Here is a 17713-nt window from a genome sequence, read left to right as displayed (position 1 = left end):
TGCTCCCAGTAGTTTCCTTATGCCCCTTTGTAATCTTCTACCTTCATTTGCCAAGATAACACTCTTATTTTGGTTGGCTTCTTTACCCCAGCATAATTATTTTGAGATTCATCCTTATTGTTGCATGTATGAATTGCTGGTTCTGTGTTTTTGCAGGTAATACTTCATTGTATTGGTATACCACCACTTGATTATCCATTCACCTGTCAGTGGATATTTGGGGTGTTTCTAATTTTTAGTTGTTACTCATAAAACAGCGATGAACATTTGTGTATATATCTTAATAGCATATGCTTTCATTTCTATTGGGTAAGTCCTTCAAAGTGGTATGGCTTGGTCATTTAGTAGGTATATAGTCAACTTAATTTTTTGAAGTTGTAGCATCTTTGCTCTTTTACATTCTCCTCAGCAGAGTGTGAGAACTCTAATTGTTTCACATCCTTGCTAACACTTAGCGTAGTCAGTTTTTACAATTTCAGATATTCACTTACATGGGTATTGATATCTCATTTTGGTTTTAATTTACATTTCCTCTGTGGCTGATGATATTGAGAATTTTTATGTGTTTAGTGTCACATGAGGCCAAATGAAGTGTTTATTTTTTATTTATTTATTTTTATTATTTTATATATATATATATATTATTGCCTTTTAGATTCTGGGGTACATGTAAAGAACATGCAGGATTGTTGCATAGGTACATACATGGCAATGTGGTTTGCTGCTTCCATCCCCATCACCTATATCTGGCATTTCTCCCCATGTTATCCCTCTCCAACTTCCCACCCCCCACCGTCCCTCCACTAGTTCCCCCCGACAGACCCCAGTGTGTGATGCTCCCCTCCCTGTGTCCATGTGTTCTCATTGTTCAACACCTGCCTGTGAGTGAGAACATACGGTGTTTGATTTTCTGTTCTCGTGTCAGTTTGCTGAGAATGATGGTTTCCAGGTTCATCCATGTCCCTACAAAGGACACAAATGCATCATTTTTTATGGCTGCATACTATTCCATGGTGTATATGTGCCATATTTTCTTTGTCCAGTCTATCATCAATGGGCATTTGGGTTGGTTCCAAGTCTTTGCTATTGTAAACAGTGCTGTAGTGAACATACGTGTGCATGCGTCTTTATAATAGAACAATTTCTAATCCTTTGGATATATACCCAGTAATGGCATTGCTGGGTCACATGGAATTTCTATTTCTAGGTCCTTCAGGAATCGCCACACTGTCTTCCACAATGGTTGAACTAATTTACACTCCCAAGAACAGTGTGAAAGTATTCCTATTTCTCCACATCTTCTCCAGCATCTGTTGTCTCCAGATTTTTTAATGATCGCCATTCTAACTGGTGTGAGATGGTATCTCAGTGTAGTTTTGATTTGTATTTCTCTAATGACCAATGATGATGAGCATTTTTTCATATATTTGTTGGCCTCATATATATCTTCTTTTGTAAAGTGTCTGTTCATATCTGTTGCCCACTTTTGAATGGGTTTGTTTGTTTTTTTCTTGTAAATCTGTTTAAGTTCTTTGTAGATTTTGGATGTAAGTCCTTTGTCAGATGGGTAGATTGCAAAAATTTTTTCCCATTCTGTTGGTTGCCGGTTCACTCTAATGATTGTTTCTTTTGCCATACAGAAGCTCTGGAGTTTAATTGGGTCCCATTTGTCTATTTTGGCTTTTGTTGCCAGTGCTCTTGGTGTTTTAGTCTTGAAGTCCTTGCCTATACCTGTGTCCTGAATGGTTTTGCCTAGGTTTTCTTCTAAGGTTTTTATGGTGTTAGGTCTTATGTATAAGTCTTTAATCCATCTGGAAGTAATTTTAGTGTAAGGTATCAGGAAGGGGGCCAGTTTCTGCTTTCTGCACATGGCTAGCCAGTTTTCCCAACACCATTATTAAACAGGGAATCCATTCCCCATTGCTTGTTTTTATGAGGTTTGTCAAAGGTCAGATGGTTATAGATGTGTAGCATTGCCTCTGAGGCCTCTGTTCTGTTCCATTGGTCTATATCTCTGTTTTAGTACCAGTACCATGCTGTTTTGATTACTGTAGCCTTGTTGTATAGTTTGAAGTCTGGTAGTGTGATGCCTCCCGCTTGGTTCTTTTTGCTTAAAATTCACTTGGCTGTTCGGGCTCTCTTTTGGTTCCATATGAAGTTTAAGGTGGTTTTTTCCAGTTCTGTGAAGGAGGTCATTGGTAGCTTGATGGGGATAGCGCTGAATCTATAAATTACTTTGGGCAGTGTGGCCATTTTCACGATATTGATTCTTCCTAACCATGAGCATGGAATGTTTCTCCATCTGTTTGTGTCCTCTCTTATTTCGTTGAGCAGTGGTTTGTAGTTCTCCTTGAAGAGGTCCTTTACATCCTTTGTTAGTTGTATTTCTAGGTATTTTATTCTCTTTGTAGCAATTGTGAATGGCAGTTCGTTCTTGATTTGGCTGTCTTTAAGTCTGTTATTGGTGTATAGGAATGCTTGTGATTTTTGCACATTGATTTTGTATCCTGAGACTTTGCTGAAGTTGCTTATCAGTTTCAGGAGATTTTGGACTGAGATGATAGGTTCTTCTAAATATACAGTCATGTCGTCTGCAAATAGAGACAATTTGACTTCCTCCTTTCCTAATTGAATACGCTTTATTTCTTTTCTTGCCTGATTGCTCTGGCTAGACTTCCAATACTCTATTGAATAGGAGTGGTGAGAGAAGGCACCCTTGTCTAGTGCCAGATTTCAAAGGGAATGCTTCCAGTTTTTGCCCATTCAGTATGATATTGGCTGTTGGTTTGTCATAAATAGCTTTTATTATTTTGAGATACATTCTGTCAACACCTAGTTTATTGAGAGTTTTTAGCATAACAGGCTGTTGAATTTTGTTGAAGGCCTTCTCTGCATCAATTGAGATAATCATGTGGTTTTTGTCTTTGGTTCTGTTTATGTGGTAAATTACATTTATAGATTTGGGTATGTTGAACCAGCCTTGCATCCCCAGGATGAATCCTACTTGATCATGGTGGATAAGCTTTTTGATGTGCTGTTGCGATCAGTTTGCTAGTATTTTATTGAATATTTTTGCATCTGTATTCATCATGGATATTGGGCTGAAGTTTTCTTTTCTTGTTGAGTCTCTGCTGGGTTTTGGTATCAGGATGATATTGGTCTCATAAAATGATTTGGAGAGGATTTCCTCTTTTTGGATTGTTTGGAATAGTTTCAGAAGGAATGGTACCAGCTCCTCTTTGTATGTCTGGTAGAATTTGACTGTGAATCAATCTGGACCTGGGCTTTGTTTGGTTGGTAAGCTATTAATTGCTGCCTCAACTTCAGACCTTGTTATTGGTCTATTCAGGGTTTCGACTTCTTCTTGGTTTACGCTTGGGAGGGTGTAAGTGTCCAGGAATTTATCCATTTCTTCCAGGTTTACTGGTTTATGTGCATAGAGTTGTTTGTAGTAATCTCTGATGGTGGTTTGTATTTCTGTGGAATCTGTGGTGATATCTCCTTTATCGTGTTTTATTGTATCTATTTGATTCTTCTGTCTTTTCTTTTTTATTAATCTGGCTAGTGGTCTGTCTGTTTTGTTGATCTTTTCAAAAAACCAGCTCCTGGATTTATTCATTCTTTGAAGGGTTTTTTGTGTCTCTATATCCTTCACTTCTGGTCTGATCTTAGTTACTTCTTGTCTTCTGCTAGCTTTTGAGTTTTTTTGATCTTGCTCCTCTAGCTCTTTCAATTTTGACGACAGGGTGTCAATTTTAGATCTTTCCTTGCTTCTCATGTGGGTATTTATTGCTATATATTTTCCTCTAGACACTGCTTTAAATGTGTCCCAGAGATTCTGGTATGTTGTGTCTTCGTTCTCATTGGTTTCGAAGAACATCTTTATTTCTGCCTTCATTTCGTTGTTTATCCAGTTCACATTCAAGAATCAGTTGTTAGTTTCCATGAAGTTGTGTGGTTCTGAGTTATTTTCTGAATTCTGAGTTCTAACTTGATTGCACTGTGGTCTGAGAGACTGTTTGTTATGGTTTCCGTTCTTTTGCATTTGCTGAGGAGTGATTTACTTCCAATTATGTGGTCAATTTTAGAGTAGGTGTGATGTGGTGCTGAGAAGAATGTATATTCTGTGGATTTGGGTAGAGAGTTCTGTAAATGTCTATTAGGTTTCTTGGTCCAGGTCTGAGTTCAAGTCCTGGATATCCTTGTTAATTTTCTGTCTCATTGATCTGTCTAATATTGACAGTGGAGTGTTAAAGTCTCCCACTATTATTGTGTGGGAGTCTAAGTCTCTTTGTAGGTCATTAAGAACTTGCTTTATGTTTTCTGGTGCTCCTGTATTGGGTACATATCTATTTAGGATCATTAGCTCTTCTTGTTGCATTGATCCTTTTACCAGGTTGGGTAACCCAACCTTTCTCTCTGGCTGCCCTTAGCATATTCTCCTTCATTTCAACCCTGGTTAATCTGACGATTATGTGCCTTGAGGTTGCTCTTCTTGAGGAATATCTTTGTGGTGCTCTCTGTATTTCCTGGACTTTATTGGCCTGCCTTGCTAGGTCGGGGAAGTTCTCCTGGATAATATCCTGAAGAGTGTTTTCCAGCTTGGATTCATTCTTTCCGTCACATTCAGGTACACCTATCAAATGTAGATTAGGTCTTTTCAGATAATCCCATATTTCTTGGAGGCTTTGTTCATTTCTTTTTACTCTTTTTTCTCTAATCTTGCCTTCTCATTTTATTTCACTGAGCTGATCTTCAATCTCTGATTTCCTTTATTCTGCTTGGTTGATTCAGGTATTGAAACTTGTGTATGCTTTGCAAAGTTCTCGTGTTGTTTTTTAGCTCCATCAATTCATTTATATTCCTGTCTAAGCTGTTTATTCCATTAGCGTTTTGTCAAACTTTTTTCAGTGTTCTTAGTTTCTTTGCATTGGGTTAGAACATAATCTTTTAGCTCAGAGAAGCTTGTTATTACCCACCTTCTGAAGCCTGTTTCTATTAATTGATCAGACTCATTCTCCATCCAGCCTTGTTCCCTTGCTGGTGAGGAGTTGTGATCCCTTGGAGGAGGAGAGGCATTCTGGTTTTGGATATTTTCATCCTTTTTGCGCTGGTTTCTTCCCATCTTTGTGGATTTAACTACATGGTCTTTGTGGTTGGTGACTTTTGGATGGGATCTCTGAGTTGACATCCTTTTTGTTGCTGATGAAGTTATTTCTTTCTGTTTTTTAGTTTTTCCTTCTAACAGGCACCTCTGCTATAGGACTGCTAGAGGTCCACTCCAGACCCTGCTTGCCTGGGGATCACCTGCAGCAGCTGCAGAACAGTAAGGGTTGCTGCCAGTTTCTTCTTCTGTTATCTTTGTCCCAGAAGGATACCACCAGATGTCAGCCTGAGCTCTCCTTTATGAAGTGTCTCTTTGGTTATATATGGGGGTCGGGGAGCTGCTTGAGGAGGCAGTCTGTCCCTTATAGGAGCTCAAGTGCTGAGTTGTGAGCTTTTGTTGTTCTGTTCAGAGCTCCTGGGCAGGTACGTTTATGTCTGCTGCAGCGGAACTCATAACCGCCTTTTTTTCCCAGGTGCTCTGCCCCGAGAAGGTGGGGCTTTATTTATAAGTTCCTGTCAGTCTGCTGCCTTTTTTCAGAGATGCCCTGCCCAGCAAGGAGGTAGCCTGGTCACAGTCTGCCAGCAGAGGCGTTGCTGAGCTGCCGTGGGCTCCTCCCAGCTGCTGTGTGAACTTCCTTGCAGTTTTGTTTATAGGGGTATAGTTAGAACTGCCTTGGTAATGGCGGACTGTCTCTGTAATAGCCCACTGCCTCGGTAATGGTGGATTGCCTCGGTAATGGCGGACTTCCTCAGTAATGGTGGAGTGCCTTAGTAATGGTGGACTGCCTCAGTAGTGGTGGACTGCCTCCATAATGGCAGACACTCTTCCCCCCACAGAGCTGGATGTCCCGGGTCCAGCTGTGCTTGCTGTGAAACTCAATCCAGAGCGTTTCAGATTGCTGGTCTTTGTGGGTGTGGGACCAGCTGAGCCAGATCACCTGGCTCCCTGTTTCAGCCCCTTTTTTTTCAGTTGAATGAGCGACTCTGTCTCCCAGGCATTCCAGTTGCCAGTTGAAATGGCTCCTGGATTTGTGTGAGTTTTTGTGTGGAGACCTGCTGCACCGGCTGAAACAGCCATGCTGGAGACTCGTGTCACTTTTCCACCCAGGAATCTCCTGGTCTCTGGGCAGTAAAAATTCATTTGGAAATGTGGTGATCACTCACCCTCTGCGTTTTCGCTGGGAACTGCACTCCAGAGCTGTTCCTATTCGGCCATCTTGGATCTATTTATTTATTTATTTTGAGACAAGTCTCACTCTGTCGCCCCGGCTGGAATGCAGTGGTGCGATCTCGGCTTACCGCAACCTCCGCCTCCTGGGTCCAAGCGATTCTCCTGCCTCAGCCTCCCAAGTAGCTGCAAGTACAGGCACCCACCACCATGCCTGGCTACTTTTTTTTTGTATTTTTAGTAGAGATGGGTTTTCACCATGTTAGCCAGGATGGTCTTGATCTCCTGACCTTGTGATCTGCCTGCCTTGGCCTCCCAAAGTGCTGGGATTACAAATGTGAGCCACTGCGCCCGGCCATGAAGTGTTTATTTAAATCTTTTGCCAGCTTAAAAAATATTAATTGCTTGTTTCAAATAATGATAAATTTATTGAATTTTTAGAGGTCCTTATATACTCTGGATACGGGTGCTTTATCACATGTAGTTTGCAAATATTTTCTTTAATCATGTGTCTTGTTTTTTTCAAAGAACAGAAGTTATTAATTTTGTAGACTTATTTAACTTCTTTTTTATTATTTGTATTATTGTTTTATTAGTAGTTTTTTACATGGAAGGTGATTTTTGTGTTGTATCTAAGAAATTGTTACCTAACCAAGTCACAACAATGTTTCTTCTGGAGGTCTTATGGTTTTAGACATTACATTTATGTCTGTGAGACATTTTGAGTTAATTATTTTTATAAATGATATGAGATTTGGCTTGAAGATATTTTTTTCCTTTTTCTTTTTACATACGAATAGCCAATTGTCCTAACATTATTGGCTGAAAAGACTACCCCACTGAATTCCTTTTGTACCTTTGTTGAAAATCATGTGACCGTGTGTGTGTGTGTGTGTGTGTGTGTGTGTGTGTATCTGTATCTGGGCACTCACTATTCTGTTTCATTGGTCCCTTTGTCTATCTTTATACCAATACTACACATACTGTCTCGAATGCCATAGTTTTATCATCTTGAAATTAGGTAGTTTGAGTCTTTTTTTTAACCCCCCAAAGTTCTGGTTCTTTGTCCTTTGCATTTTCATATGAATTTTAGTATCAGCTTATACATTAAATTTTAAAAAGCGTACTGGGGGCCAGGCATGGTATAATCTGAGCACTTTGGGAGGCCGAGGTGGGAGGATCACTTGAGGTCACGAGTTTGAGACCAGCCTGGCCAACATGGCAAAACCCTGTCTCTACTAAAAATACAAAGATTAACCAGGCATGGTGGCGTGTGCCTGTAGTCTCAGCTACTTGGGGGGCTGAGGCAGTAGAATTGCTTGAACCTGGGAGGTGGAGGTTGCTATGACTGAGATCGTGCCACTGAACTCTAGCCTGGGCAATACAGCGAGACTCTGTCTCAGACCAAAAAAAAGAAAAAAGTCTACTGGGATTTTGAGAAGAATTGACATCTTATTGTTGAGTCTTCTGATCCATGAACATGATGTATTGACTGTTTAGATCTTAATTTCAGCAGTATTTTGTAGTTTTAGCAGGCTTTACATAAAATGTATCATACTATATATATTATTATGTGCTTGCCTGTTTTACTTACCATTATCTTTCTGAAATTCATCTTGATGCATGTAGCAATAATTAATTCATTTTCACTGCTGTATACCATTCCATTGTATGAACATGCTGTAATTTATGTTCTTTTATTGATGAATATTCTAGGTCTTTTTTCTATTTCAAATAATGCATCTGTGGATATTCCTATACATATGAGCTTGCACACATGAGTTAACAGTTTTCTAGGGAATATATGTGCCTAGGAATAGGCTACTGGGGGTAGGATGTACCACCTCAGGCTTTACTGGACATTGCCAGCTTGTTTTCCCATTTATAGTACTCCCAATATTCTATAAAAGTTTCTGTAAGTCCCAGTGGGGCTGTTAGACTTCTTAAATTTTGCTAAATTGTTGGATGTGAAATAGTAACTCACTAAGGTTTTTAATATGTATTTTCTGTGTTGTAGAGGTTAATTATTTCATATGCTGATTTTTCCTTATGTGACGCATATGTTTATCTCTTTTGCTATTTCCCTTTTATATTCTCTTTTTCTTAATGCTTTTTAGGAGTTTTAAAAAATGTATTTTGGATACTAGATATATCTTTTTAAAATTAAAGTGTTTCAGTGGGTGCTGTGGCTTTTGCCTGTAATCCCAGCACTTTGGGAGGCCAAGGCAGACGGATTACGTGAGGTCAGGAATTCGAGACCAGCCAGGTAACATGATGAAACCCCATCTCTACTAAAAATATAAAAATTAGCCAGGCATGGTGGTGCGCGCCTGTAGTCCCCTCTACTTGGGAGACTGAGGCACGAGAACTGCTTGAACCTGCGAAGCCAAGGTTGTGGTGAGCTGAAATTGCACCGCTGCACTCCAGCCTGGATGACAGAGCAAAACTCAGTCTCAAAAAATAATAATAAAAATAAAAATAAATAAATAAAATAAAATGGTGAAACTCTGTCTCAAATAATAAAATAAGATAAAATAAAAATGAAGTGTTGCAAATATCTCCTCCCAGTTCATGGTTGGTCTTTTTTGTGTGTGATGAGGGTGGCGGGAACAGAGTCTTTCTCTGTCACCAGACTGGAGTGCAGTGGCACAATATCTGCTCACTGCAACCTCCACCTCCCGGGTTCAAGCGATTCCCCTGCCTCAGCCTCCCGAGTAGCTGAGACTACAGGCGTGCGCCACCATGCCCAGCTAACTTTTTATATTTTAGTAGAGATGGGGTTTCACCCTGTTGGCCAGGATGGTCTTGATCTCCTGACCTCGTGATTCGCCGTCCTCGGCCTCCCAAAGTGCTGGGATTACAGGGGTGAGCCACCGCACCTGGCCCCTTACATTCTTTTTGATGTTTCTTGATGAACAGAAATTGTGAAGCACCTCTGGTATACTGAAGCGTTTGCCCAATTTTAAAAGCATAGTTGACCCAGCTTGCCATTAATACCTCTGAGCCCCAAATCCCATAGAAGCCTTGGTTACAGGTCTATTTTATGGTTTTTCCTTTATAAATATTCATAAATGACTCGTTTATCTTTTCTAGTCACAGTTTTGGGTATGGTGGTGGAGGGGAGGAGCACCATTTCTTTAAAGATTCAATAAGAAGTTTCACAAGTGTATTTTAAAACATTGTCTTAAATTAATTTTTAGGCTGGACCAGAATATGGCCAAGGGATGAACCCTATTAGCCGCCTGGCACAAATTCAACAGGCCAAAAAGGAAAAGGAGCCAGATTATGTTTTGCTTTCTGAAAGAGGAATGCCTCGACGTCGAGAATTTGTGATGCAGGTATTTCTAACCTTTTAAAACTATGGAAAAGATTTAGAAATCCCCAGGATGGAAATGACATATCGGCAAACTAGGACTTAATAGCAGAAAGTAAAACTGTGTTTCCAGTTAAAGCATTCATTCCGTCCAGGCTCACCTACTGACTTGGTGGAAACATTCAAGTGCCAAGGACATGTTACAATAAATAGATAACGTGAGTTTTCCAAGGGACTATGAGTTCACACAGGTTATTTACCATGGAGTTTATCATATAATGCCTATCTCTTAACTTACTGTGTTACATTTTGTAGCCAGAGTCTATTAACTACTGGGAATTGGAGACACATGGAATTAGAAACAAAATTTAGAAGGATGGATGTAGTAGATGGATCAGGGCCAAAAGCCTGAGCTTGTGGGCTGTCAGGAAAGTTAGAAAAAGAGAGCAAGCTGGCTAGCTAACCATAGTGGGGGCTGAGGCATTCCGAGTTGCTGAGATCTGACTGCTGCATTGTGTGGCCAAGAAAATTGAGGAGAGGCTCCTAGTGTATTGACAGATGGACTGGGAATGAGGTAGAATGCCTAAAATGCTCTCCTTTTCAACTCCTACCTATTCATCTTCACTTGCCAGCTCAAACCCTAGTCTTAAGAAATTTTTCTTTTACTTTTTTATTATAATTTCAAACATATCCATAGGTGGGGAGAGAATAGTAATGGACCATTAATATGCCTATCACCCAAACCAACAGTTATTAAGATTTTTGCCAAACTTGATTCAGCTATTAATTTTTCTCTCCTCCCTCTCTTTCTTCCTTTCTTTCTTCTTTTCCTGAAGTAGTTCAAAGATAATTTCTAACCACATGTCATTTCAGCCTTACATATTCAGTGTATATTTCTAAGAAATATGAAAGCTTTTCTTACATTAAACTTGATTCATTAGAATCATCTAATACCCAGTCTATATTTAAATTATTATTTTCCCCAAACTGATTTTTAATTTTTTGTTTTATTTTATTTTTTGGTGGGGCAACAGGGTCTTTTCAGCCAGGCTGGAGTATAGTGGCATGATCATGGCTCACTGCAACCTTGATTTCCTGGGCTTAAGAAATCCTTCCTTTTTAACCTCCTGAATAGCTTAGGACTACAAGGCATATACCACCATGACCAGCTAATTAAATTTTGTTTTATTGCTGCTGTTTATAGAGACAGGGTCTTACTATGTAACCCAGGCTAGTCTTGAACTCCTGGCTTCAAGTGATCCTCCTGCTTCAGCCTCTCAAAGTGTTAGGATTACAGGTGTGAGCCACTGTGCCTAGTCTCAAACTGTTTTTTAAATAATTGGTTAGTCAAAGAAACTTGTTAGTCAAATCCAAGGATCTCACATTTTATGTAATTTAGATAAAATCAACAGATATTAAATGCTGACCATGTGGTAGACATTTTGGCACTCAAATACAGTATCTTATATTGATTAACTTTCAATGTATAGCTAAGTTATGCCTTCCCTCCCAATTTATAATTTCAGTGTTTCTTTATCTTACAATACTCAATACAGTAGTTTGTAAATAGTAGGACCTTAATAAACATTTGATAGATATTTTCTGCCTGCCTTCCTGCCTGTATGGCTTTTTTGAAGATGTAAACTTATAATGTAGTCATAGATAAGCCACTCCTGGGAACCCAGATATCCAAAATGAGGGGAATTCTCTGGTTAGTAAACACATTATTGTCAAGATGTTATTAGGATCCAGCACATGATTGTTCTTATTATTTTTGCTGGTAAAATAAGTTCACTATTTTTCTCCTTATCATTCTTAGCTTTGAAGAATTCTGGAACATATACTTTGAATGCCAAAACTTGAAGAAAAAAATCACCTAAATTTTAGACATATATTGGGAATATAAACTGGCTTTGGCTTTACTAAACAAATCCTTTTCTATGGAGTATATTGAGTACCACTTTTGAAAGAGGAATTTAGCGTATCTTAGGCCAGCTTCCATTTTATGGGTATTCATAAACATTCTAGTCAAATGGGGACATTTGGCTGTGCTTTTAAATGTTTTCGCACTGAATTCATATTGTTTTTTCCCCTTCTGGAAGCCCCAGTGGATTCATTACAGTATTGCAGCAATTTTATCAAAGTAAAGGCTTTTGTATAAACTACTTAGGCAGTGTTATCATTTGTTATAATTGAATGTGGAAGCAAAATATTTAGAGATGAGATTTTCATTTTTATCTGTTACCAAAGAAAATGTCGGTGTATTATAAAATGGATGCAGTTACTTGTGTTGATTGCTAGATAAACAAAAGAAAATCTCTCATGACATTATTTGGGTATTTTATTCCAAAGCAGATTTCTTAAAGATTTTCATTATTTTGGTCAGGAGTATTTTTAATCTTTCAAGCAGCAAATAATGATAACTAAACCGAATTGCGTATCAGCACACTGTGTTATATACTTTTCAGCCTGTGATTAAGATCCCCAGGTTGTTAAGATATAAATAAAAATTAAATTTTTGGTAAATCCTATTTCAGAACTTTTTAATGTCTTAGGTTTTTGAAGATTTGATTCATGTAAATGAGCTGTTTAAAGATAAATATTTGGCAGTCTTAAATTTACCACATAGTAAAATAATTGAGCTTCTTTATAGATAGAAATTAACATTTAAATGTAGAGACTTTATTTACAATAGTTATAAAATTTGTGACCTTTCAAGGAAGATGACTTGTGAAATTTATATACTTACTTAACTTTTATAATAAAGTGACGTTTTGAGTGACCATTGTGTTTATTAGCAGGGAATGAAAGTCCTTTGGCAATGTGGTCTTTTTATATTAACAAATTACTCTGGGATAACTGCTTACAAACTACTGAACCATGCGATTATTAAAATTTGCATGAGGCAAGGGCTGGGTAAATAGGAAAATGAATCTGGAAAGCACTTGTTTTAGAAAAAGTAAGTCTTGAAGGTATCAGAATAAGCCAGATGGATATCTAGCAGACAGAGAGACAAGGTGATTACAGGGATGGGAACAGCATTACAGCTGATTAAGTCCAAGAGCAGGAGCCTGGAGCCAGAGGGCATCAGGCCTTGCTAGATAAGTAAGATTTAGGGATGAAGCAGCAGAAAAATTGAGAGTGAGTAAAATGTGACAGCATGTAAAAACAGATTTAAAACAGTTTTACAGTTATTTACTGCTCAGAGATCTTTGGCTTCTATTTACTTTGGCATGCCTTTTGACCCTCAGAACAGTAGAGGAAGCTTCTGACATAACTGACCTAATCTTTTCACTAACAAAGATTCCAGCAACAACATAGAGACTGATGAAGCTGGGGAAACGAACCAAGCATTAGAAAAAATAACAGGTAGCAGAGGTAGCTCTAGTCAGGGATTTGAGTAGATTATCCATAGGGCCTTCCATGTTGAGGCAGACACTGATATGGCAGGTGGTGTGTATTCATCTAACTCTAAGGACCTTGCCTGACTGTATTAGATTTGTCCTTCTCAAAGTGAGTTTCAAAGACTAATTCTGATTTGTCACGATGTGGTAATTTCCAGTTTTAGAAGAAAAGGCAGTGAAATATTTCAAAAATATTTCGCAGGTTTGAACTATACAACTTGTGATAACTGTTACAGAAATTCTGTGATGACTAAATTTTCAGTGTTTCATGTGCTCTATGAACTGTCATTTAGTTCGTCTTTACTGAAACTGTTAAAAGAGAGTGCAATTCCTTTTTCATATCATTTGCACATTGTTTATGTTTAAGTTTGTGTTTTGTTACCATTTTGTTGTATAATCTACCAGTTCCTTAAAATTGGGTGATTCACTGAAACTTAAAAGTAGTAATGGAAATAATAACACAAACAAAACTCTAAATAAGGATGTAAGAATAAATGATAAACAGTACCCAAGTGTGGATACCCAATGAGAATCTGTGTGTTCTGGGACAGATGAAACAGCCAATGTTATGATATTACACATAAGACAGAAAAGTATGGCTAGGTGCATCACTCTATATAGCTGAAATCTGAATTTTGTTGTCATTGTGAAGTTTAGTAAAGTGGCATGAAGCTATTATTGAAACTTTCTAATTTTTTTTAAACAAAATGACATCTGGTAAAAAAGTTCAACTTCTCAGATATGGATTGACCATTCACTTTTCTTGCTCATTTTTCTGGTTGCTTTTTTAAAAACTGATATATGGGAACCTCCTATATATTCTGGATGCAAGTCCTTTGCTGTTATATGGCATTTTAAATACCTTCCCTTGTGTTGTGACTTTCCTTTTTAAATAGTGCTTTTAGAAGAACAAGAGTAATTTTTAATGCAGTCAAATTTAAACTTTTCTTTATATTAACTTTATAATAAGTATAGATATCAGACAAATAAGTACCCCCCACCTTGTTCTTCCTCAAAAGGATCTTGGCTATTCTTAGCACTTCACATTTTGATGTAAATTTTGGAATCATCTTGTTGAAGTCTTGTAAAAAGATGTATAGAATTTTGATTGAGTTTTCATCGAGTTTAATTAATTGAGTTTACGTCAATTTGAAGAAAACTGATATCATTACATTAGTATTGTCTTCAATCTGTGAACATGGCATACCGCTCAATTTATTAGGTTTTTCTTAAAGTTTCTCAACAAGGCTTTGTTTTCTATGTAGAATATTTGCACATCCTAGGTATTTGATTTTCATTTAAGGTAAAAGATGTCCTTTAATATTTTTCATCTTCTACTTGAATGTCGATAGAATGTAGAAATGCAGTTCTCTTTTTCATACTGAGAGAGCTTGTTACAATCTAATCCTTATAATTCATCTGTAGAGTTTCTTAGATTCCTTATATATGAAATCATGTCTATAAATAATGAGTTCTTTTCCCTTCTGATTCTTTTTTAACTTTTTCTTGCCTTATTTCTCTGTCTAGGATTTTTGTAAACTGTTAAACAGTAGTAATAATAGGGAACATCCTTGTCTTGTTTCTAATTTCAGTTTCATTCAACATTAAGTATAATGTTTCCTGAGGTTTGCTGTAGGTTTTTTGTAAAATGCCATTTATCATATTAAGAAAGTTTTCTTCTTTTCCTAATTTGCAAATAGTTTCATTATGAATTTCAAATATTAAGCCAAACTTGCATTCCTGCAGTAAACCCAACTTTGCCATGAATCTTTTTCTTTTTGTTGTTGTAGCAACACTTGTCTGTTAATTCTTTTCAGGAACTATTCAATATAAATCTTTGTAAACTTGAATGTTTACATAATGTTGCCATGTGAACAGTATTTTAAATGGCACCAATATGAATTTCAGCCTTTCATTTTATTAATTGAAATGTAAGAATGCTAAAATGGAGTCATAATCAACATGAACTCTGTTAAAATGTAAATTTTATTTTTCTGCTTATATGAATATAAATTCAGTGTTTAAAAAATCAAATAACATAAATGTAAATGGAAATAAAAATTCTATAAAAGTCTACCATCATGAGATAAATCCTCCATTGATATTTTAAGGACAATTTTTTCATATTTTTCTCTATGTACATATATGACATTATATAAATGTTATCTTAGTTGCCATTTTTTAGACTAAGCTTTATATTTTCAAATGCTGGAGAGTAGAATTGGTTTATGATGTAAGGAGTTCCTGTTTACCAAAACAATTACCATTAATTTATTTCTTTAATCTTGTCAGGTGAAGGTAGGCAATGAAGTTGCTACAGGAACAGGACCTAATAAAAAGATAGCCAAAAAAAATGCTGCAGAAGCAATGCTATTACAACTTGGTTATAAAGCATCCACTAATCTTCAGGATCAACTTGAGAAGGTAAGAGTTAAGTTTACATGTATGTATTCTATCTGTCATAATATCAAAGTGATTAATAAATTTTGATCTTAATTGGTATTAAAGTAGATGTCAGTTTTAACTTTTCTAAGGCAATAAAAGATAGATGATCCAAGCACAAAATAACATCTATTTACAGAGTAAGATGAGATATTAATGAGTATTTATAATCTTATGATTAGAAAATACAGAAAGTTTGTTTTATGGCTGTACATATTTTATATAATACCAGTTTAAAAATTTTTAACTTGTTGACTTGTTGTTTTTGCCATATAGACACAGTCTTAATTTGTGCCTTTTAAGAACACAGGTTGTTAGCCTTTTTTTTTTTTGGAATACAGCTGAAAACACTGGAAATAAAAATTTTGACATCCCTTTAGGGCAGGAACTGTATTGGACAGACACTCTATAAACTAATTTTTCTATTTACTTTAAATTTAAAGGTGAACTCATGGGGTATTTATTTTTTGCCAAGACCTGTGTTCATGGTCCCCTATTTTTTCTGCAGCAGTTAATGACATCATTAACACTTACATCTATTACAAGGGAAGCAGAGAACCCTGAATTCGGAACTTGGCAGATAACTTGGTAGAAACTGGCTTATTTTTGTTTTATATTAAGTATCATTTTGTTATTTGTGGCTATGTAGACATTATTTCTATCAGACATTTTATTTATGTGAACATTCACAAAACAGGCTTACTAATTACTTTTATCAAAAGTAATATGCTTTAGACCAGGCCGTTTTCTCATGTAAGAATTCTGTTTCAGAGATATTTTTAGTTTCTACTGGAACACATTTTAGAAGTTTAGAGTTAGAAACAAAATTATCTATGTAAAAACACTTAGATGTACTTTTTTGTTTTCTAGGCAATTCTTTTGAATGATTTTAAAAGACCTTTGTCTGTGTGGTATTGCTAGAGATTTCAATTCTGTTTTTGTAACCTGGCTAGTCAACACTTTTTCTTCTTTTAAAAGTATTTGTAACATGAAACCTAACATGTGTTCCAGTTTCTGTAGTCCTTATATTGTATATATGTTGTTTTAACTTAACGCATTTATATTGACTTAAAACTGGTGAGTGATCTATAAAAACATGTCAAAATAAATCTCCTCACAGACATTTTTATTTGTAAATTAAGTGAAAGCAAACAGAACAAAAAACCAGCATTAGTTAATTTCATTAAATTGAAAAACATTTTTTACATACCCAGTGTATAAGTAGGGGGTTCTCCAAAACAGAACCATCAACGTGTGTGTGTTTGTGTATGTGTATGTGTGTATGTGTATGTATCTGTGTCTGTGTGTCTGTGAATATATATTAAGGAATTGGCCCATGTGATTGTGGTGGCTTGGCTAGTGTAAAATATGATGAGGGAAGCTGACAGGATAGAGACTCAGGAAAAAGTTGGGCGTTTCATTCCAAACAACAGTCTACTGGAGAATTCCCACTTGCTCAGGGAGGTCAGCATCTTATTCTGTTCAGGCCTTCAGCTGATTAGATGAGGACTACCCACCTTGTGGAGAGTGATCTCCTTTACTCAGAGTTCACCACTTTAAATGTAAATCTCACCCCAAAACACTCTTGCAGAAACTCCCAGAATAATGTTTGACCAAATATCTGGGCACTGTGACCCAGACAAGTTGACATATACAATTAATCATCACACTCACTAAATGACAGACACTTAAAATGACTGAATATAATAAGATAACTGAAACTTGGTCTCTGCACTCAAGGAGCTGATCTTTAAGTGCAGGGAGTGTGGAATTTTAACCATATAACAAAACTATAGTATCCCAGAACCTAGAGATCATGAAGATGAACCTGGAAAGTCAGGAAAAGCTGAAGTCACAGTTACTATGCAAAGTGGAAAGTTTGAAGAAACACTCATTTAAGATTTGAGCATGAATGTGAATTGATCTGGTTTGCATTCTTCAAAAGATAATTCTGTTAAGTACTGCAGAGCATGGATTTGAGCAGAGCAAAACCAAAGGCAGGAAGGCCAGTCGGGAGGCAAGTGGAGTTGTTTAGGTAAGAGATATTGAGGGTCTGAACTGTGACAGTGAAAGTAGAGAGGAGGAAGGGAAAGACTCCGGAGATATTTTAGAACTGTAATAGGTAAGATCTGTGTAGCAGATAAGATGCATGAAAGGTATAGGAAAAAAGAGGAGGAAAGACTACCTGCAAAAAAGGAATAGAGAATGACTTTAAGTACTAGGAGGTAGTCAGATGCTGCAGAGAGATCAAATAAGAGAAGGACTGAATATATTGATTTA

The 17713-nt window shown here is 36.9% G+C and overlaps 1 protein-coding gene across 18 annotated transcripts in view; it reads left to right on the top strand.

Moving 5' to 3' along the window:
* The window catches only part of STAU2 (staufen double-stranded RNA binding protein 2), a 355158-nt gene that overhangs the window by 158877 nt on the left and 178568 nt on the right, over nt 1-17713 (top strand). For all 18 annotated transcript variants that reach the window (XM_021672674.2, XM_064384279.1, XM_064384278.1 and 15 more), the window contains 2 exons: nt 9475-9612; nt 15284-15415. In XM_021672674.2, the coding sequence (XP_021528349.2) occupies nt 9475-9612; nt 15284-15415 (270 nt within the window). The remainder of the gene's footprint in view (nt 1-9474; nt 9613-15283; nt 15416-17713) is intronic.

This window comes from Aotus nancymaae, unplaced genomic scaffold (genome assembly GCF_030222135.1).
Source record: "Aotus nancymaae isolate 86718 unplaced genomic scaffold, 86718_ANA_hifiasm-v0.15.2.pri h1tg000036l, whole genome shotgun sequence".
In the NCBI taxonomy this organism is placed as follows: domain Eukaryota; kingdom Metazoa; phylum Chordata; class Mammalia; order Primates; family Aotidae; genus Aotus; species Aotus nancymaae.
This window is presented reverse-complemented; position numbering and strand designations above follow the sequence as displayed.